The sequence below is a fragment of the Chenopodium quinoa genome, unplaced genomic scaffold (genome assembly GCF_001683475.1).
Source record: "Chenopodium quinoa cultivar QQ74 unplaced genomic scaffold, ASM168347v1, whole genome shotgun sequence".
Classification (NCBI taxonomy): Eukaryota; Viridiplantae; Streptophyta; class Magnoliopsida; order Caryophyllales; family Amaranthaceae; genus Chenopodium; species Chenopodium quinoa.
Genome location: NW_018745410.1, coordinates 8,982,801 through 9,005,343, shown reverse-complemented (window position 1 = coordinate 9,005,343; position 22,543 = coordinate 8,982,801). Strand labels below are relative to the sequence as shown.

General features: G+C 36.1%; 1 protein-coding gene across 1 annotated transcript; it reads left to right on the top strand.

Annotated features, from left to right (window-relative positions):
* Positions 1-276: 276 nt before the first annotated feature.
* Positions 277-21,408, top strand: LOC110713123. Its single transcript, XM_021891588.1, has 9 exons — positions 277-655; positions 787-874; positions 2,237-2,386; positions 12,953-13,084; positions 14,311-14,374; positions 14,467-14,505; positions 14,609-14,683; positions 21,153-21,217; positions 21,308-21,408. The coding sequence occupies exons 1-9, from the start codon at positions 412-414 to the stop codon at positions 21,312-21,314; spliced, it is 864 nt and encodes a 287-aa protein (XP_021747280.1). The 5' UTR covers positions 277-411; the 3' UTR covers positions 21,315-21,408.
* The last annotated feature ends 1,135 nt before the right edge of the window (positions 21,409-22,543 follow it).

Here is a 22,543-nt window from a genome sequence, read left to right as displayed (position 1 = left end):
AACTGAGCTGAATCGAAGTGATCTGATTGAAACTGAACTGATTGGAGCTGAACTGAAATGAACTAAACCGAACTGAACTAAACTGAATATTTTATGAGAGAAGGAAAATGAATTGAATTGAACTGATTGGAGCTTAACTGAACTGATTAGAGCATAACTAAACTAAACTTATTGGAGCTGAACTAAACTAAACTTAATCGAACGGAACTGAACTTAATCGAAATAAACTGAACTAAAATTTTTATGAAAGAAGAAAATTAGAAACTGAATTGAAAATAAGTCGAGGAGACCAGGCCCAAAGTTACAAACTATACATAAACTTGGATTGATTGCTTTGGTAAATGGTAAGTAATTAAATACAAGAAGCGAACCTAACCACGTTTAGCAGAGAGCAAAAGGGAAGAGCTTAGGATGACAAGCACAACAGCAATTGCACAGCCGTGCATCAACCATCACCATCTTTCCTTCAACCATGGCTATTCTCTCTCCTCTTCCGCCGTTACAACAACCACCTTCTCCTCTTCCAGACTCCATCTTTTGAAAGCTTACAATTCCATCCAAATTAACAACAATTCCAACTACCATCAAGGCCAACAACACACTCGCAATTCGACAAATTCAACCACTTTACCTTCAATTCCGCGCAATTTCACTGGTGGGTTTTTCTTCTTGTCCCTCTCTCATTTTTAATTTTTTTTTTCTTTTATAGTCTCTCTTCTCAATTCAATTTTACTGATTTTTTAATTTTTTTATTTTTTTTGTTTTTTTTTTCCTTCTGTGATGCAGGTGCTAGTGATTCTGAGTTGAGGGCAGTTCTTGAGCTCGCTACAAATTCTGAACTTTTGGAGATTGAAAAAATCCTCTTTGGACCCAGGTATTATATTTCGGCTTTACTGCATTTTTCAGGGATTTAGTAGTATATGAAGTTTTGATTTAAAAATGTTATTATTCAAGTTCTGGGCATTATAAGCAGTGTGTGATTCAAATTTGCATTGGCATAAAATTATGTGTGTTGCATATAAGGAGCCAGTCATGGTAACATATAGTGAAAATCAAGCATTAACTACACTTGCTTTTGTCTTGCATTTCAAAGTTAATATTGACTTTTGAAATATATTCAGTGCTTAATGCTAAGGGATTTACTATGTCAAATACGAAGTATGTATAAATCATATACTCCATTTGACTTTAATATGTCACATTTGGTTAGAGATCATTCATAACAAGACTTCTAATGATACTTTTGAAATTTGCTTATTCGAATGTCCTAACAAGAATCTTATAATGATACTTTGAAAATTTGCTTACTCGAATGGGTGGGCATTGAAGATGTTCTTGATATAATAATTAGAATGGAGGGAGCATATAAGGCTCTTAGAAATTTCTTATGTGAGAATTTATCTTATGTGAGAACACTCTTTATATTCTAAATGTTCTAAATTTTTACTCGTATGTACTAAATTTTAAATGTGATGTTCTAAACTTTTCTTTAAGTGTTCTAAATTAAATAAAATATTCTAATTTAGTACTCACATGTTCTAAACCATAAATTAATTAAGTTTGATGTCATAAATTTTAAATAACTTGTTCCAAAATTTTAACTTATAGTTCTAAATTTTAAAACGTGTGTTTTAAGATTTTCAATTATATCTTCCAGATTTTAAAGCGTGTGTTCTATTTTTTTACTCGTATGTTCTAAATTCTTTACTCACACTTTCTATATTCTATATCAATTTGTTCTAAATTTTTATTCACATGTTCATAATCTTAAATCAGATGTCTAAATTTTACTCATATGTTTAAAATTTCATAAAGTAAATTTTATAAATTTTTAATCACTTGTTCTAATTCTTAAATTAGATGTTCTAAACATATTACTCACATAAATGTTCTAAATTATTATTCATATGTTCAAAATTTTAATTTAAGTCACATGTTCTAAATTTTAAACCAGTTCTCATATAAGTATGAATTCCCACATAAGGACATATTCTCACCAGATCCCTCCCCTATATATATGTATATATATATATATATATATATGTATATATATATATATATATGTATATATATATATATATATATATATATATATATACATATATATATATATACATATATATATATATATATATATATATATATATATTTTTTGTAGGAATTTCATGATAATTTAGGTATGTAATTCTCTAATTTTTTTCCAAAAAATAATTTCCCCTTTGCTGTGGTGTCACAGCTACCTTAGTCCCCTGCTAAAATCATTAAGTAATGGCATTGAATTGGATCGATTCATGATTGAGGAGGACTTTGAACAGCGAGAACTTTTCATTGAAGTTCTTGAGTCTCGATTTTTATATCTTGTGGCTGACGCTCGTTCTACATTGAGGTTAGTCCTCTTTAGAACTGATCATTTTTTTCGTTCTTGTGCTACTTTGTTTCTTTGAGTGTTTGCTCTTAAATAACTTTATTGGTGCCTTTCATTTTGTCTGTTGTGGTTTATGTCAAACTTTGAATAGAGACCTTACAAGCTTACTTTTTTCAGTAGTAGTTGCACCCCTATACTTTGTGCTGCGTGTGTGTGTGAGATTTCTTCTATTACAAATTTCAAAACTTCTATTTCCCTTTAAAAAAAAACCCTTCCATTTCCCTTTATTCTAAATTTGATTTCAAAAAATCTTCATAAATGTATTTTTGCACTAATATTTTGTTCAAGTATGTTTTACAAAATAATCAAGCATACATATTATTCTTAATTCTGCATTGACTGAAAGATCTATGTCTATGGAGAGTTAGTTTTGTTTGTAGACAATTTGTGGTTAATTGCTCAAAGCTTGATGTGTTGATGATAAAGGAAATTTTGTGCCGTTATACATACCTCCTAAGATCAAACAACATGCAAGTACCAACTGAAATAAACTCTCGCCATCTAATGTCCTTTGATAAGTAGAGTCTTTAAAACCCTCGTTTATTCGTTAGATTCTTCATATTCCTAGAATTATTGTGAGAATAACTACTTTTTTTTCTCTAAACCTCAGCTATTCTCTCTCTAAAGGGCTAGAACAAACCCTAAAAAAATACACTCCTAAACTAGCCTAATCTATTCTAATGTTTTCTCGCTAAAACTAAAAATGAAAATCTGAAAAATGAATTTAAAGTCTCTTAATACCCCAATTGGGTATTTAAAGTAAGCTATAAAAGGAATTAGACTAAGTAATATAATGATTAATGAAATTAGACTAAGTACTATTATACCCTTTCTAGTGCCTTCTACTATCTTCCTCTCCAAGCTAGCACATGAATCATCAAGGCATCTCTCATTAACTTCTCTTTGTGGGTACTTTTGGAAACCACCGTGAAGCCACCTCCATTGAAACTTCCCACCATCAGTTTCACCGCCGGTAAAAAAGCCCAGTCCACCTCCGATCATTATCCCACCACTGGTAAAACCACTAGAAAAATCACCATCCCGTCCTTCACGAAGACACCTTCCCTATTCAGGCCACCACCAGCGGTGGTCTTACCCCCCTGCTTAACTGTTCCACCCATTTTAATTGGATTTTCCTGTTGACTCCCTTCTTTTTTAGCTGAACGAGACCCCGACAGAAGAGCTGTCATCTTATTATTACTACCCTTGTCAACATGTTGTTCATTTTCTATGCTGCCCTTACTAGCATCTTCTAGGATTGTCTTCTTTCCCAAGTCATTGAAGCTTCTCCCATACTCACCCTCTTCTGGCAGCAAGTCATACGAAAAATCTCCACCACCAGCATGCTCGATGTTACCACCGCCACCGAATTTGCCGTCGCCGGAATTATCAAATCTACACCCACTCACCATCTTTAACGGCCCCTGATTTGAGCTCTTCTTCGGCCTGAAGCCAAACATCCCACCACCACTACAATTTTGGACACAACCTCCTGGACCACCACCCAAGTCACAGCATCCGGCACCACCTCTCTCAAATATCCCACCATCCAAACCACCTATCTTATTTCTCAACCTTCTGCTCAAAATCACCGCTAACGACACTCGCGAAAGGCACACCACCAGTTTTGCCGGTGCGATCTTCTTGACCTCCGCCACTAAATCCACCTACAAACTCACCACGTCTTCCACCAAAACCTCCACGAGATCCTCCACCAAATTTCTCCACCATCGCGCCACCGGAGAAGCTGCTAATGATGGAGCAAAAGTTTTGCTCACATCTGGAAAATTCCTCACCTATGGAAATGTGTAACGCTCTACTTATACTTTGCTGTATTAATGGAACTTGAAAGCAAAAAGGATAATATTTTTAGGGAAGAAGGCAGCTATTTCATTGAATAAAGATTGAATCTTACAAACAAGGTGGCTTGAGGCCACGACTCTCTACTAGCACCTTTAGGGCACAATGCTCTACACTCTAAGTTTACCAATCATCAGCTACCTAGCACACTCCCACTCCCCTTTTACTTATATGTACACAATCAGCCAAAAAAAGAAAGAGGACAAAAAGTTGCAGCTGTCATTCTTAAAGAGGCTCTGCCAGCAATCCTTAACTTGGTTGATTTGGTGGCTCCTGTGCTGGGCCTTGCAGCTGCTGCCCTTTCTTCCTTCTGCGCTCATAGGTGATCCAATCCTTGTTGTGCTCGCTATCCACGGCATTCGTTGCATCTTTCCCTCCTACAAGAGTCACCTTGTCCTCAAGGTGAAAGGATGGAAATCTCTCTTGTATGATGGCAGCCACTTCCCAAGTTGCCTCAATAAGGGGTAGTCCTTGCCACTTAATTAAGACCTCCAAGATGTCTGGGTTGGTCTTAGCAGCCCTTATATCCATCACACTCTCAAGTTCTGCTCTGAGTTCCAGCTCTTCAGTCAGTTGGGTGGGTATGGTGGGGTTTGTTGTTTGGTCTCCTACTGCGCGCTTAAGCTGAGAGACATGGAACACGGGGTGGATCTTGCAAGTTGCTGGCAGCTCCAGCTTGTAAGCCACCTGACCAATGCGTTGGAGCACCTTGAAGGGACCATAGAAACGAGGGGCTAGCTTCTCTTTTGGCCTCCTTGCTAATGAGTTTTGTCGGTAAGGTTGCAATTTCAGATAGACAAAGTCCCCTACCCGAAATTCCTCCTCCCTCCTTCGCAAATCTGCATTGTGCTTCATTCTTTGTTGTGCCCGAACCAAATTCATGTGCAAGTCATCCAAAACCCAATCTCTCTCCTGCAGCCACTCCTCCAGCCTATCCACAAGCGTTTGTCCCTTCCCCACCTTGATTAGTCTGGGCGGATCCCTCCCATACACTACTCTAAAGGGTGTAAACCCAGTAGAAGCATGATAGGCTGTGTTGTAGGCATATTCCGCCCAATGCAGCCACTTACTCCACGACTTAGGCTTACCGTTGATGAAGCAACGTAGGTATGTTTCCAAGGTTTTGTTGACAACCTCGGTTTGGCCGTCGGTTTGAGGGTGATATGCGGTACTCCTCTTGAGGTCCGTTCCTTTCAACCTAAACAACTCTTTCCAGAACACACTCATGAAGATTCGATCCCTATCCGACACAATTGAGGTAGGCATCCCATGTAGCCTAACAACTTCCTTAGTGAACGTCTCTGCGATGGTTAAGGCACTATATGGATGCTTCAACCCCATGAAGTGTGCATACTTGGACAACCTATCAACTACCACTAACACCGAGTTTATCCCCTTAGAATTGGGCAGCCCTTCTACAAAGTCCATTGAGATATCCTCCCAAATATTCTCGGGAATCGGTAAGGGTTGTAACAATCCCGCCGGTTGCAATTGGGAGTGTTTGGCTTGTTGGCAAGTAGCACATTGCTTGACATACATTCCCACATCTTTACGCATCCCAAACCAATACCATTCGGCAGCCAATCTTAGGTAAGTCTTTGTTTCACCTTGGTGTCCCCCCACCGGACTATCGTGGTATTCGATCAAAAGCTTAGAAATTAATGGTGACTCTCTCGGAATTACCACTCTTCCCTTAAAGAGTAGCTTATCTTCTTCGAGTGTGAACCCATCACGAGCCCCCTACCCTGCTGCCAAGTCTCCCATGATTTTGCCGAGGTCTTTATCAGCTCTCACCTCCCTCTCTAGCCCTTCCCAATCAATCCTTGAAACTGAAACCAAGGCTGCCAGCTCTCCAACGCTCCCACCTTTGCGGGACAGAGCATCCGCCGCTCTATTACTCGCACCCGGCTTGAATTGGATCTCGAAATCGAAACCCAACAATTTCCGGACCCATTTTTGGTACTCCCCATTCACTTCCCTTTGCTCCATCACATACTTTAAACTCTGTTGGTCCGTTCTCACCACAAAGTGGCGCCCAAGTAAATAATGTCGCCACTTACCCACGGCCAAGCAAATCGCCATCAACTCCTTCTCATATATAGCCTTTGCTTGCGACCTCGGGCCTAGTAACTTGCTAAAGAAAGCTATTGGCCTCGATTCTTGCATTAAGACAGCCCCCAACCCATAACCCGATGCATCTGCTTCAATTACAAATTTCTTGCTGAAATTTGGCATCACCAAAACAGGGGCTGAAGTCATTGCTCTCTTCAACCGTTCAAAGGCGGCCGTAGCCTCCGATGACCACCCAAAATTGTCTTTACGCAGCTGCTCTGTTAGTGGTCTTGCAATTTGAGCGTATCCCTTAATAAACTTCCAGTAATAGCCGGTCAATCCAAGAAACCCACGCAACTCCTTCAAATTTTGTGGAATTGGCCATTCCACCATAGCCTTCACCTTCTCCGAGGCCACTGCCACCCCTTCTTGCGACACCACATGCCCCAAATACGCCACCCTAGACTGACCAAACTCGCATTTCTTGAAATTAGCCACCAAGCAATGTTCTTGTAATTTGGACAGCACTACTCTCAGGTGTTCCACGTGACTCTCTCTATCCGGGCTATAGATGAGTATGTCATCGAAGAACACTAGCACAAACTTTCTCAAGAACTGTCGGAACACCTCGTTCATGAGGGCTTGGAAGGTGGCCGGTGCGTTCGTGAGGCCAAAGGGCATGACCAAAAATTCATAATGGCCTTCGTGGGTACGAAAGGCTGTTTTGTGCGTGTCCTCTTCTCGTACCAAAATCTGATGATAACCCGACTTAAGGTCGAGTTTAGAGAATATTGCTGCCCCGTGGAGTTCGTCGAGTAATTCGTCGATGATTGGGATAGGATATTTATCAGGAATTGTTTCCCGATTCAAGGCCCGATAGTCCACGCAGAACCTCCAAGACCCGTCCTTCTTCTTGACCAACAAAACCGGGCTAGAAAAGGGGCTGACCGACGGCTTGATGATACCCGCTTCAAGCATCTCCTTGAGCAATCTCTCAATTTCATGTTTCTGGAACTGGGGGTATCGGTATGGCCTTACGCTTACCGGATCGCTCCCCTCCCTCAACACAATAGCATTATCGTGCTCCCGCTTCGGTGGTAGTCCCTTTGGTGGTGAGAAAACCCCTTGAAACTGCTCTAGAATGCTCGCTAACCACCCTGGCACGGCGGTTTCTACTTCTGCCCTTTTTCCCACCGCCTCCACGCGGTTAATTTCCAGCCATAACCCTCCACCTTCGTGGCGCAATGTGCGGAGCATTGCCTTGAGAGTGATCTTGGTGCGCTCCAAGGCAGGATTTCCCCTCAATGTGACCTTCACGTCACCCACTAGAAAGCTCATGAGGTGTGTCTTCCAATTGTGAACCACGGGTCCTAGTTTCTCCAGCCACTCGATCCCTAAGATCAAGTCGGCGTTGCCGAGTCGGAGTGGGAGGAAGTTATCCACTATCACAAACCCCTCCTTAAGAACGACCCTCACCCCTTTACACCTGCCCCTTCCCACAATGATGTCGCCGTTTCCCAGAGAAACGCTGAACTCACGGTCGCCCTCCACCGGCACCCCTGCTTCTACCACCAAGTCATCGGAGATAAAATTATGGAAAGAAATAAAAAGAAATAAAGGGGAAGGGAGAGAAAGTTTACATTGGTTATTCTCCACTTTGTGCAAAGTTTAACTTGTCAAGTGTTGAATATTTATACCCCTTCTCTAGAAACACTTCTTACTTAAAATTTTCTTTTTAATCTTTCCTAATCCCATTTTTTATAAAACTTAAATCAAATAAAACTCTACTTTTATAAAATATTTCTAATCTTATTTAAAATAAATGATTAAAATGCCATAAATAATTCATTTCAAATTATTTAAATACTTCACAAAATACTTATTTAAAATAAAATACGTATAAAAATACGGGATATTACACCATATATAAGCTAATATCACGAACAAACCAAAGATAAAAATATGCCAACTAATTACTTAATAGTAGAAGCATGACTCCACTAACAAAATATGCTCTGAAGAAAAAAAAAAACCCACTATCTCATAGGATTTATCACATGCAGTTGACTAATAAACAAATTGACCCACTAATAACATACTTCTAAAGCCTTTATTCATGACCAAGTACACGTAATTACTACTAATAATTAGGCATAACTATTTTGAATCAATCACACAACACTCCCCCTTGATTCAAAATCATAATTAATTATTAAACTAGCTTGCTACTAAGTTCAACAAGGGACAATGGAACTCGACACTTCAACGGCTCTTGCGACGATGGACTTTGACTTGAACTCGATACACTTTAACGATCTCGACACTCAAGGTACCTCAACCCCTACTTTCACGACACAACCACAACACTAGATTTAGAAGAGCTTAGTCTTTTCTTCTTCGCCCTTTTGAGCATAGTTAGATTAATCACCTTGCTCATCTCTTTGTTTATCCCAACAAAGGTCCTCTTTATGACCATACCTTTAGCAATAGTAACATTGAACGTTGCTTATATTTCTTGTGGATTGACCATTTCTTCCACTTTCTTCTTGACCCCCGCCTTGTACAACACCACCACGACCACGATTGCAACCACCAAAGCCACTCCTACCTTGACCACCATCATATGCTCCCTAGTCTTGCAAGCTACCTGCACTTGGAATGCTTTTTTTTTTTTTTTTCTCCTTCATCATCACTCTTATCAATTCTTTCTTCATGAGCCAACAAAGAACTCATCAACTCATCGAATGTATAAGTTGACAAGTCCTTAGAGTCCAATATTGCAGTGACAACATGCTTATAATTCTTTACTTTGTAAGAGTTCTCAACACCTTTCACAGATGTTTCATCCGTGATAGTATCACCATAAATAGGGATGTCAATGGGGCGGGGCGGGGCGGATGTTGACCTTCCCATCCCCATCCCCACCTAACATTTTCATCCCCATCCCCATCCCCATCCCCGCGGCGGGCTAATATTCATCCTCATCCCCGCCCCGGCGGGTACAACTCCAAAACCATCCCCGCCCCACCCCCCCACTTGGATATCCATCCCCACCTAATCCCCACCAAATACCCGCCTAATCCCCACCCAAGACCCACCAAATTTCCGTGTCTCAAATACACAATCCTACATAATTAATACGGATTATAATATTAAAAAAAATTCTTAATATTACATACATTTTTGTTTATAATATAAGTGTAGTACAAATATTATAATTAATATTTACTTCACGTAATTATTTTATAAAATAATATAAAAGTATATAAGTGTGGGTATGAGGTGGAGATGGGGCGGGTACGAAATGGGGCGGGTGGGGCGGGGCGGGGATGGGGCGGGTACAACTTAAAATCCACCCCCGCCCCATCACCCATGGCGGGTATCGTTTTCATCCCCATCCCCGCCCAACACCCGCCAAACCGAGACCCATCCCCGCCCCACTGGGGCGGGGATGGGGCGGGTCTCCTACTTGACCCGCCCCACTGACATCCCTAACCATAAATTTTGTTACTCTAGATAAATTTTTTTAACAGATTCTTTATCTTGCATTGCCAAACTTTCAAAGCTACTACGAAGGGTTCGTAATTTGGCTGCCCCTATTACCTTCTTGTCTCCAAAGAATTCTTTTTTCAAAATCTCCCATATGCGTGCTTGGATGTTGACGTAATGGAAATTCGTGGAAAAATCTCATCCTTCAATGCTGATTGGATAAACAATAGAGCCTCAAATCTTTCATACGATTTTCCTGTAAATATTGATCGAGAATAGCCGGTGTCGGGTTTGGCTCATCTTAACCATACTCCACCAAATCCCATAACTCTTCGGACTTGAACAAGATCTTCGTTTTGAGACTCCATAAGTGATAATTCTCTCCTTTAAACATGGAAATAAAGGGCTGCGACAATGAGTTTATACCACCATTTATCATACTTTCTCACTCATTAATCTTACTCGAAAAAAATACCACGAAAAACACTAATGAAACACTCACGACTCTTTTTTAATGTGTTATTGGCTTAAGACCGAACCTGGATTAGCCGGATACCATGTTGGTTATTTTAACATAAAAAGAAAGAGAAGCATTTTAAAATCTAATTCATTAATTACATTTTTCCTTAAACAAACATCACTGACTTTCCTTATATAGGCCAATATCATGGACAAAACAAAGCTAAAAATATGCCAAATGATTACTTAATAATAGGAGCAGGACTCCACTAACAAAATATGCTTTAAAGAAAACAAACCCACTATCTGTATTTCTTAACTATAATAAACATACAGTTGACTAATAAACAAATCGATCCACTAATAACATAATCCTAAAGCCTTTATTCATGACCAAGCACACGTAACGACTACTCCTAATAATTAGGCGTAACTATTTTGAATCAATCACACAACAGTGAGGTAACGCTGGCTAGGGTGGTGTATGATAAGGTGTCTTGTGGAGTACGTTACTTGTTAGATGATTGATGATGGGTGAGAAAATTAAGGCTTTTGTGGTGTACAATAAGGAGTGGGTTGCGAAGGAAATCTTATATACAAAGTAAGGTCTTATTAACTTCACCTTAAAAAAATTAATATTTCGTAAAAATAATGTAAAAATAAGATTAGTTCAGTAAAATAATTTCAGTTAAGAAGAAATAAGTTTAGTTTAGTAAAAATCAGTAACTTTAATTAAGAAATATAATAGAGTATTAGTAAAATAATTCATTTTAATCAAAATAACTAAGTTTAGAAATAATAATTTCAGTTCAGTAAAAATTAGATGAAGTGAATAGGGCTGACTTAAAGAATTAAAAATGCTACAAGCATTTGATTACTTTATCTAAATTAAATAAGAGAAAGTAAAAGTGTAGAAAACAATGTAAAATAAATGAAAATGATTGCAAAAATAACCTAAAATCTGCTCCTATGAGTGCTATAAATGACACTCAACACGAGAACATATATGACAATTAAGCTAGCCACTATAATATGATGGAAAGGCTCGAATGCCCTAAAGATATAAAACACATACTCCCTCTGTCCAGTTTACTTGCAACATTTTGATTGGACACACTTGCCGATGCACATGTTTGACCGTTGATATCTTTTATTATATATTTATATAAGTTATAAAAAGTTTATATTAAGAAACTATACATTAACATAGACCCAACAACATCTTACATGATTACATTGACTTTCTTATACTAGTTAAAAAAGATGGTCAAAGGGAGATGTGTGAATAGTGCAAAAAATCAAACTGTTGCGAGTAATTTGGGACGGAGGGAGTATATAGTATATGAAGCCCAAATAGTTGACTGCTTCAATACATATGATAGCTAGCTCGGAGGAAAAGTGAAACATAATGAATTGAAGGAATTTTGTTTGAAAGCTTTGTTTAAAATGCAATGGGGAGAGAGAAAGAGTTTGGTTCCTTTTTCCCCAAAAATCTTACCTTATAAGCCATTTCAATGGTGAAAGAGAAAGAGTGAGAGAGAGAAGAGATCGATATGAGAGTGAAATCAGTTCAAGCCAAGCTATTTAAACTAAGCAATTGAAGCATGTAAAGGAGAAAAAGTAAAATACACATTTTGAGGGGTGAAAGGTATTCATAAAGTTTTCCAAGTGCCAACTTGTGGCTTTTTAAAGGTTATAGATTCAAATGAAAAAGTAGGGGAATATGAAGCAAAGAAAATTACATGGATTAAGGCAAGTGGAGTTTGTTCCCATGTGAAAATAAGAGCATATTAGCCATTCTATAGTAAAAAAAAGAGTCTATACTGAATAAGGACGTGGCGTGACAGTTATGATGTTTCCGTTTTAGGGAAATGATGAAACTATATCCACACTTGTGCCAATATTGGTTTATTGTTACTACATCATGTGTTAGTAGTTTATATTTTCAACTTTAATGACATTATTCAAACAATCAAACATAATACTGTATTAATATTGATGTAAGCAATATTTTGTTTGACATTAGACAACTTAAAAAATGAATCTTGTTTTAAAGCAAATTTGTATATGAATTTGATGATATTAAATATACTAGTTTATAATACTTGTTATAAAGTTATAAATTGTTTTATGTAAAGCAAAAGTTATACTTATGGGATTAAGGTGTGATTGATTGGTTGTTTGATTGTTTGATGTAAATCAAATGCTAGTAATTTAACAAAACTTAAACTCTATTACAATCTCTTATTATTAAAATTATTTATTGGTTTAGATGATAGCTTAGGTGGCATCATTTTAATATTTAGAGTGGCATAATACTTTTTTTATTCTATAAGATGCCAAGTGGTGTGCTCTTGTGCTTAGAAAAACATGCGATTAAGTTATGTGATATGATAGGAACAATATTTGTGATAACGGAGTTTATTTATTTATTTTTCCTGTTATTGCTCCAATAACTTTGCAGCCATTTTGAAATAAAGGTTTGCCATGAAGTTTGTTATTGCTCATTCGCTGAGAAGTCACAAATGTTTGTTTATTTTGGTTACACTTTATGATATGATGAAACATAAATAAATGCTTAGTGGAGTTGTCTCCTTAAGTCCTTGAATATTATAGTTACTCAATACATGTGAGTGATGTGACTCATTATCTTGTATATGTGAACAGAGGGTGGAGGCCTTCATATAGAAATGTCTTGCTTGATGTGAGAAAAGAATTGAAAATTCCATGCTCTACGAAATTATTGACCGAGGACTTGGAGGTGGAAATCTTTATTCATATACTTGGGGAATGTTCAAGGTAAATGATGTTAATTTATAAAAATAATACGAAGCTACTGTCTTATTTAACTATGAAAGTACAACAATATTATACTTGAAAAAAATTATTATCTTGTTTAAATTTGGGCTTTGGGGCCTTTGGAGTTTTTGCTAGATTGAAAATAGAGAGTTGTGGAGATTGTATTGTGACTAAGGGCTCATTTGGTTCACCTTATTTTCGCCGGTCCAGTTCGGTCAGATGGTTTGAATTGACCAAACTTTGACCTTATGTGGATAATAATCTATAAAGAAAAAATGTGTCATGTGGGATCTGGTTAGATTTGTAATAATGTGTGCTTTATTAATTTATAATTTTTATAATTTTTTTTCATTACAAATTAAAGATATTTATCGATAAAATCCGCATATAAAACAATGATCTCATCTGAATATATTTTTTCTTCTGATATGAACTTAATGAACTTATTTTTTCTAAAATAAGTAAAAATAAGTTAAACTAAACAAGGCCTTTCACTACTAAGAAAGAAACAGTAGTGTAGTATACCTTAGGCCATTGTGATGTCAAAGTCTAATTTTCTTAAGACATAAAGCAACCTACATGCAACCTTTTATTAGGGCGCTTTATGAGTGATTGCTGTCTTATTCACTTAACTTGTTTCCACATAGAATGTCTACTTTGATTTCCTATAAATCTAAGAAAGCTTATTTAACTTATTAGTACATGATTTTTACTAACTGCCCATTCATTTTCTTAAAGGAATCTACCACATTCAAATACAAGAACCATAGTAAAGTGGAAAAAAGCGAAGGCTTTATAGAAATATAGGAAATCTTGTAAACCTCTTTAGAAGTGGAAGCATTTTGTAGATAAGATAATATAGGATTTTAGAAGTGGAAGCATTGATAGGATTTTATAAACTTTTCCAGTAGGTAAAAGCATTTTTCTTTTAATGTGGGCAATGATTGTTTTTAATTAAAGTACTCCGTATATTTAATAAGCAGTATGCAAGCTATCTGGTGCATTAGGCTTTTGCTTTAAGTATAGGCCAGGTTTATTGAACTAGAAATATGTTGTCAGATTTCAGATTGTATTTCTTTAGTAATCCAATACTTTAACTATATGGACATGCTGTGTGCTGTCATAAACTGCTAATAAAAATTTGTTTTTTATGAGCATGATTTGATACCTTGACTGTTGTTTACCCATTTCTCTTTTGATTTTTTCATATTTGATTATCATTTCAGAGACGGGGACACTGCTGCTGCACTAAAAGTTGGATCAGCAGAACTATGTTCTGTGCTTCTTAAAGTATTGCGTCTTTTACATCTTTCTCTAAATTTGTATATTTCTTTTATACTTAATATTGGATTGTGTAATTTCTTCCTTAGTTTTGTGTTTAGGGTGGTCAATTGATTTCGATGTTGAAGCTTTCCGAATTGGTAAGACATGTACAATCATATAGGTAATCAGGGAATTTGGATCCTCTATTGCAATTTTCCTCGCTTTCCTCCTAATAGTCTGCAGTTGTGTGTCCCTTGCTAGGTTACAAATAGGCTATCAGGAAAAATGCTCTTTGAAGCAGCTAAACATAAGCTGGATAGCAAAGTTGTTAAAAAGGTGTGTATTCATATTTAAACAGATCTATATAGATATTTGTTAATGAGACTATGAGATTGTTTCTTTTTATTACCTCCCCATCTTTAGACGTACACGTGTTACCTGTGGAGAAACAAATTGCTGACGGTTTGGACACAAATCATGTTGAACTCACTGCTTTGAATTTAGATGTGGCAAAGAATAAGATTTTGGACCCATATCAATGGTGGTAATTCCTTTATCTGAATCACAAACTATTGGGTCAATCAAGTCTAACCAAGCATTTCGTCGGTCCAACTATTATTTGTACGACAATATAAACTTCTCACTCCCTCATTTCCACTTACCATCACCTACAATACTCCCACTCAATCCTACTTCACTTTCTCTCCTTCTTCTCCTTTAAATCACCCCTATTTTCTCTCTCCTCTAAATTCCTCTATTTTACTTGTCCATGATTTTATGCTTGAATTGAAGAGGATGGAGAAAAAATGTTGTTGATTATATTTATCCGTGGTTTATGCTTGAATTGGCTTGATAATTGATTGAGATTCTCGGATTTTTTGAAAATTACCCAAAAAAATCGATTTGGAACTTTCATGTGTGATGTATAATTGTTGAAATTGATTGTCCTATGTGATTGTATGTTGAATTGTGTATGTTTTGATAACAAATGTATGTATTTTGGTTGGAAAATGAGCATGTTATGTTATAACAATGAGCTTAGTACGGGATTTTAATGATGGTTCTGCCATTATTGACCCTTTAATTAATTTTTATAAAATAAATTCTATAAATTGGATGATATCATCTATAAGTTGGATGATATCATCATTGGATGATATCCTCCATAAGTTAAATGATACCATGTATTGTGTCTATAATATTATCTATACGATGGATGATATCTCCTCTAGGCGATAAATTAAAAGGGAAATGTTGCAACTTCACTAGGTGAATTGCATGGGAGAGGTAAGGGGAGGAACCCCTGTTCGTCAAGGTGAAGACTGTATGTGTCCAACGACATGTCCTTGTCAAGGGATCAAGCAACCTTTATTTTTATTTTTATTATTTAAAATAAAAAAAACTATTTCAATTCTCCTTCAAAATAAAATCCTCTTTTTTTTTTCTCTCTCCAATAATTTTTTAATTGCTTAACTTTGTATTTTTGGTTTGCATCAAATAATACATAATCCAACAAAATTTACATATCCTCTATCAAATAATATATATCATCTAACAAATTATACATCCATATCCTCCATCAAATAATATATATCCTCTAATAAATTGTACATAATACTCATTAAATAATATATATCCCTCCAAAGAGTTATACATATCCTCTAACAAGTTGTACATGTCCTCTATCAAATAAAATATCCTTTAATAAATTGTACATATCCTCTATCATATACTACATATTCTGTCACAAACTGTTCATATCCTCTATCAAATAATACATATCCTTCAACAAACTGTACGTGCCCTCTATTAAACAATACATATCATATATAAATTGTGTATATCCTACCTCAAATAATATATAACCTTCAACAAATTGTATGTATCCTCTATCAAATAACACATTATACTACCTAACGCATCGTCAAATGCCTATCTCTAGATCAAATACAATTTATACTACCTAAACAAACCTAATATGAGTATAAGACAAGCATAGGGGTTAAACCACTAGGAACGAATAAACACTACCAAATGTTATCAACAATTAATCTAGTCCGGAATAGGAAATAAATAAACTAAAGTCTAAAAATGCTAAAACAAGAAATAAAACATTAAGGAAAATGGTTTAAGAATAACATCCACTAAAGCATAGCAAAGGTATAGAGATTGAATTAATCATGAACTAAACATGCTTGAATATCAAAGTAAGGTCCAATCTAGTCACCCGTCGGGGTCAATTGACTTCTCCTAATATAGCCTCTATGCTTCCACATTAGAACCATATACTGGGAGGTGCTATCAAATAACAATCGATACAAATGAATCTTGCTAGGTCCGTTATCGCATCTTCTAACAATAAGTCTCTCCCAATCAACTAACAACATGCATTTTGCAAGTAGATTGAAGAATATCAAGCATATAAAGACTTTAATAATAAATAAATCAATTCCAAACCCTAGAACATGTTCAAGATCCAACTACACCACAACTATCCCCTTAATGGGGAAATTACTCACTAACCATGATAATAACAAGATTAATTAACAAATAACCAAAAATCAACATGATTAACAAGCAACACTAACAGCTAAAACAATAATAAAAAAAAAGCAAATAAAATAGAGGAGAGAGAGTTAGAGATTCTCATTGATTGTTGATGAAAGTCTACAAACAAGATGATCAATCTTCTTCTTCAAAATCCAAGCTGAACAATGGTGAAACCATCGCTTTCTCTCCCTAAACTACTCTAATCCTAAGCTAAACCTACAGAGAGAAGCTCTCCTAAACTAATTAAGAGAATAGAAAAATTGTTTCCTTCTAATTACCCCAAAAATGGGTATTTATACTAACTTAAGAAAATAGAAAAATAAAATAAGGGAAAATAGAATAAAATAAAGCTAAATTAGAAATAAGAAAAGGAAAATAAATAAAAGGAAAAGGAAAAGGAAACAAAAATAATAATATAAAAAAGGCAAATCCCCCAAAACCAAAATGTCAGAACCCCCAAATTAAATCCTCTTCCTCTTTGATATTTGGCTGCTTGTTTCATCACCAACATTCATCAACCATCAACAACAATCATCAACGGTAATCATCAAGCATCATCTTTCATCTTCGATTGCGGCCGTTTAAACCTTAATTAAAAATCACGCGCAAGGCTTGTGAAATGGTTTGGTCGAACCGTGGGTTGGTGTGGTCGAACTATGGGTGTGTTCGACCACACCTCTTCAAATTAGAAAACTTCCAATGTGTCCGACTCTTTTAGCACTTCGACCGAACTCCTTAATGGTTTGTCCGAACCCGATTAATTTGAATTTGCTTTGATTTGGGTCTGTTGCTTGTGCGAATTGGCTCAAGGTGTGTGGTGTTGCAGCGGTGGAGATGGGCTCGGTTTTTGTTGGTTGTCGCTTGGTGGTGGTTGGTGTAGAGGTGCGGCACGGCTGCAAGGGAGCTGTTGTGGGTTTCGCGGTGATGTTTTTCTGGGTTAATTAGTGATTTGGGTTAATTAGTGATTTCGGTGGCTGGTGGTTACTGCCAGGTGCGGGTGCTGATTTGGGCTGTTCGTGGGGTTTGTATGATGGCAGCAGCGAGGGGTGTGTGGTACTGATTGGTAGCTGTGCGGTTTTGGTTGCGGTGGCTGAACAGGGAACAGGTGATGAGTGGCTGTGATTTGGTGGCAATTGATGGGAGGTGGAGCCGTGGAGATGCGGTTGGAGGTTGCTTGCGGTTGGTGGAATACGGGAGCAGGGGTTGACTTGGATGTTGTGGGTTTTGCTGAAATCGGTGTTCCGTTGGGTTGGTTTGGGTGGCTGAAGGTTAATTGGTGGCTGCTGTATGCGTGAGGGAGAAGGGGATTTGTTGTGCCTGGGCGCGGTGGAGGATAAGGTATGGTGGGGGTGATGGATAAGTTGGCAGCAAGAAGCAGGGCAGCTTATGATGTCCTTCTCTCAAACCAGAAACTCACTCCATTTGGATATTGTAGCATATGCCTTGAACCTCGAACACACCTACAAACACGAGCAAGACTGAGGAGAGGATTGGGCAAAGAAAATAAAATATATAATAGAAATAAGAGAAATAAAACTTAACTAACAAAATTAAATAAAACACAAACAAATAAAACTATGAAATAGACTCAAAACTAATTAAAATAACTAAAAGTAAATTAGATTACTTTCGAGGAAAAATAAAGAACGAAATAAAACAAAACAAAAGCAAATAAAATACGAAAATAAACTAAAACTAATTAAATAAAGAAATTAAACTAAAACACTCTAAAATAAAAAGAAACTTTATTAATGAGGAAACAAGATAAAATAAAACAAAATAAACATGAAAACGACTCTAAAACTACTCCCTAAGAGTGACATAAATGTCACTCATCACACATCCTTGAACAAGTTATACATATTCTCTATCAAATACCACGTATTATCAACAAAATGTATCTATCCTTTATCAAGTAATATCCTCTAATAGACTATATATATCCTCCATCAAACAATACATATCATCCAACAAATTGTACATATCCTCTATTAAATAATACATATCCTTCATCAAATAATTTATATCCTCCAATAAATTATACATATCTTCTATTAAATAAAACATATACTCTAACAAATTGTACGTATCCTTCATCAAATAATTCATATTCTCTAACAAATTGTACATATCCTCCATCAAATAATTCATATTCTCCAATAAACTTTACATATTTTATATCAAATTATATATATCATCTAATGAACTATACACATCCGATGCTCTATTAAAAAAAAAATATCCTCCAAGAATTTGTATATATCCTACATCAAATAATTCATATCCCCTAACAAATTGTACATATCCTCCATAAAATAATTCATATCCTCCAATAAACTTTACGTATCCTATATCCAAAACTATATATCCTCTAATTAAATGTACATATTTTCTAACATATTATATATCCTCTATCGAATAATATATATCTTCCAACAAATTATACGTATCCTCTAACGAACTATACAGGTTCTGTAACATAGTGCATATCCTCAATCAAATTGTATGTAATCTCTAAAAATAAAAAAATAAAAAATTAAATTTAAAAAAAAAAACTATTTATAAAAAAAAAATTAATAATTAAAAATTAATAGGTCAGCAATGGAGGAACCACTTGAAGCTCATGGGTATAACATAACTTGCTCATTTCTCAACCAAAATACATGCATTTGTTATCAAAACACTCACAATTCATCGCACAATTCCATAAGACAATCAATATCAACCATTATAAATCATACAAAAAAGCCCCATTTCGATTTTTTTTTTTTTTTGGGTATTTTTGAAAAATCCCAACGAGTTTCTGACCGCTCAATTGTATATTGCATAGCTTGTGATTGTTGTTGTTGGGATGATTGTTGAATTTGTTGTTGCTAGGATGTTTGTTGCCGCACGAAATGTTGGGTGCGGCTTGCCGCACCCAATACCTTCTCTATCGGAATTTACATCTCTTAGAATTGTCATTCACGAGATGAGTTGATTAGGGGAAGGTGGTATGGTTTCATGAATTTGCTCTGCTTGCTGTTTCAGTCTTACTCTCTGTCTTCATTTTTTTTATTGCATATTCACGTTTAAAAATTCATTTCAGTTCTCACTTTATAGCTTCAATTTCACCTCTAAGTTCTTGTTAACGTTATTATTTTATTACATAGATTAGTATCAAGTACATGGTGGATACTGGATATAGTATTATATATAAATAATTCTCTGCACAATTTTCTGCTGTTTTTTTAGTAGTGCAGAGACTGATTAGCATCATTTCCAACATTGTCACTTCTCCTGTCAAGTTTGTTCAGTAAATATTGTGATGCTTGGGTGCTGAACCGTTATATTTCTCTATGTTGGTAGAAATACAATTATTCTGTGTGGAAGAAGGCCAAGGTTGAAATTGCAGGCTGTTTTATTTTGCTTGCCATATGTAGTCAAAGTGAACTAGAATTACTGCCAGTCTTGCAACTTGGTCAATTTGTTGCAGTAATTGGTCATTAGATGTGTAGTTTTTTTAAAAGCAATCTGCATATGTATGAATTGATGGAAAGAGGCTGCCTAGGTACAGCTTGGGTAGACCTACGCTGTAGGCACCTGGGAAAACTGTCATGGATGCCCAATTTTTGAATCCAAAACTGATAAAAACAAACAGAACTGAAATATACTCAAATTAGATGATCCAAATATGACGTGTACACAAATTTATTATTAAATATGAAATCAATGCTAAGTCTTTGACCAATATTTATCTGAACTAAAATTGTAGCCCTGGCTGAACTGATTGTAATGGTTAATTCGTCAAGGTGAACGCATTACGCATATTTCTTTTGTTGATAGCTGTTTTTGTAGAACAATTTATGGCGTAAATGTGTAAATGCCTGGTAGGTATATTATCTAATCTTGTACGAGTATAATTACCCATGTCAATAAATGTCATAGAGTTACTGCTAAGTGCTAATTGCTAAAGGGCTTATAGGAACCAATATTTATGAAGAGCCTAAAAGTGTGTTTTGGTTTTTTCACGTTCCCTCTAAGTTTTTTTACCAAGTACCCCCCCCCCCAAACTCTTAATTATTAGCTTCACTCAAAGTGTGATTAAACCTCACAATGACTTGTGAATCACTAAACGCTCAATTATCTATCAAAAAAAGTTTTGTATATATCCATCTTTGTTCCCTTTGTATTTGCAAGTAATGGCATGGCTTATTTAACTATCAATTTTTATTCCATTATTTAAACTTAGACTCTGTGTGGTTTTTTTTTGTAGGGGCTTACTGGGGCTGCATCAAAGTATCTTGGGTTTCAGAGTCTAGCTGCATTCATTGGTCCAATGTAAGGGACTGTGCCCTAGATTTCTTTTCCTTTTTTTATTTTTTATTTTTTACTTTTCTTTTTTTAATTTTATGTTTGATGAATTCTCAGGATCTGATATGTTCACTTATTCAGTGAACTCCATTACCCCTCCTTTAGGATGATGCAATTGAACATATTTTACTCTTCATTCTCTATAATTCCAATACAAATTTTGTTCATTTTCATTTTTTTTCTTTCTGATTATAGAAGACATGAATTTGCGAAATAGTCTAATAGAGTTAACATTGACTGCCATTTGCTACAGTTAGTGTGCTAGATTCCTTGGATAGAAGGGGGGGGGGGGGGGTTATTTTCACTTATGGATTTGTTACTTCTTGTTGTTCATTACTATATTTTCTATTCTACACGAGGTTTTCCTTTTGCCTTATCAGTGTCTTCTTGATTTTAAATGTTTCCCCTAATCTTTTACCCACACAAAATTCATTTAATCAATCAAAGCCTTAATCACGTAAGTGGGGTCAGCTACATGAACCAAAAATGATTGTGAAGCATACATTTAGTTTCCTTATTGCCTGCAAAATCAATCCATGCAATTCGTAGATGCCCAAAATAGTTGGACCTTTTCACAAGAAGTTTTGATTAGGTAGCCTAGATTTAAATATCCCAACTTAAAATTCAAGGTTTTTTAGTTAGGAGTCTATAGCTTGTGCCCAGCCTGTGGAAGTGTCATCATCCAAATGAAATAGGTTTAAAGATGTCCTACTTCTTCATTGAGGGGGCATTTGGTTTCTAAGAAGGAAACAGATACAAGGAGAAAATAGAATGACAAGCCCTCAGATTTCTCATGTTTGTTTAAAAACAAAGGATGGGAAACCTAACATACAACCATCACCACCACTACCCCTGTTTTTACTCTACAACTACCTCCATTGTTGTTGCCCCTATCTTCCCCCTAGATTCCCTTCTCTTTCGCCGCGACCCTTCCCCTTAATTCATGGTAACTCCCTCTCTCTTAGATCCAATTGTTTGGTGGCTTATGGTTGTGGTTGGTTTGATTTTGGGACAGGTGGTTGTACTGCATCCACCTAAAAGCCCACCCATTCGCCTTACTATAGGCGGTGCAACAAAGAGTCTTAGTCAGTCTGTTTTTTATGAGGAGGCAAGTGATACATGAGGATATTAGTTATGCTGAGAAAAATGCTCTTTTTTATTTGGTAAAAAAGCTACTTTTAGAAGAGAAATTCATCATAAAAGTCTGTAATAATTCCTTTTTGTCCAGGGAAAATTAGCCTCTCGTATTGCTAGTGTAATTACTTTCCCCTAGATAACATCATAATAATATTG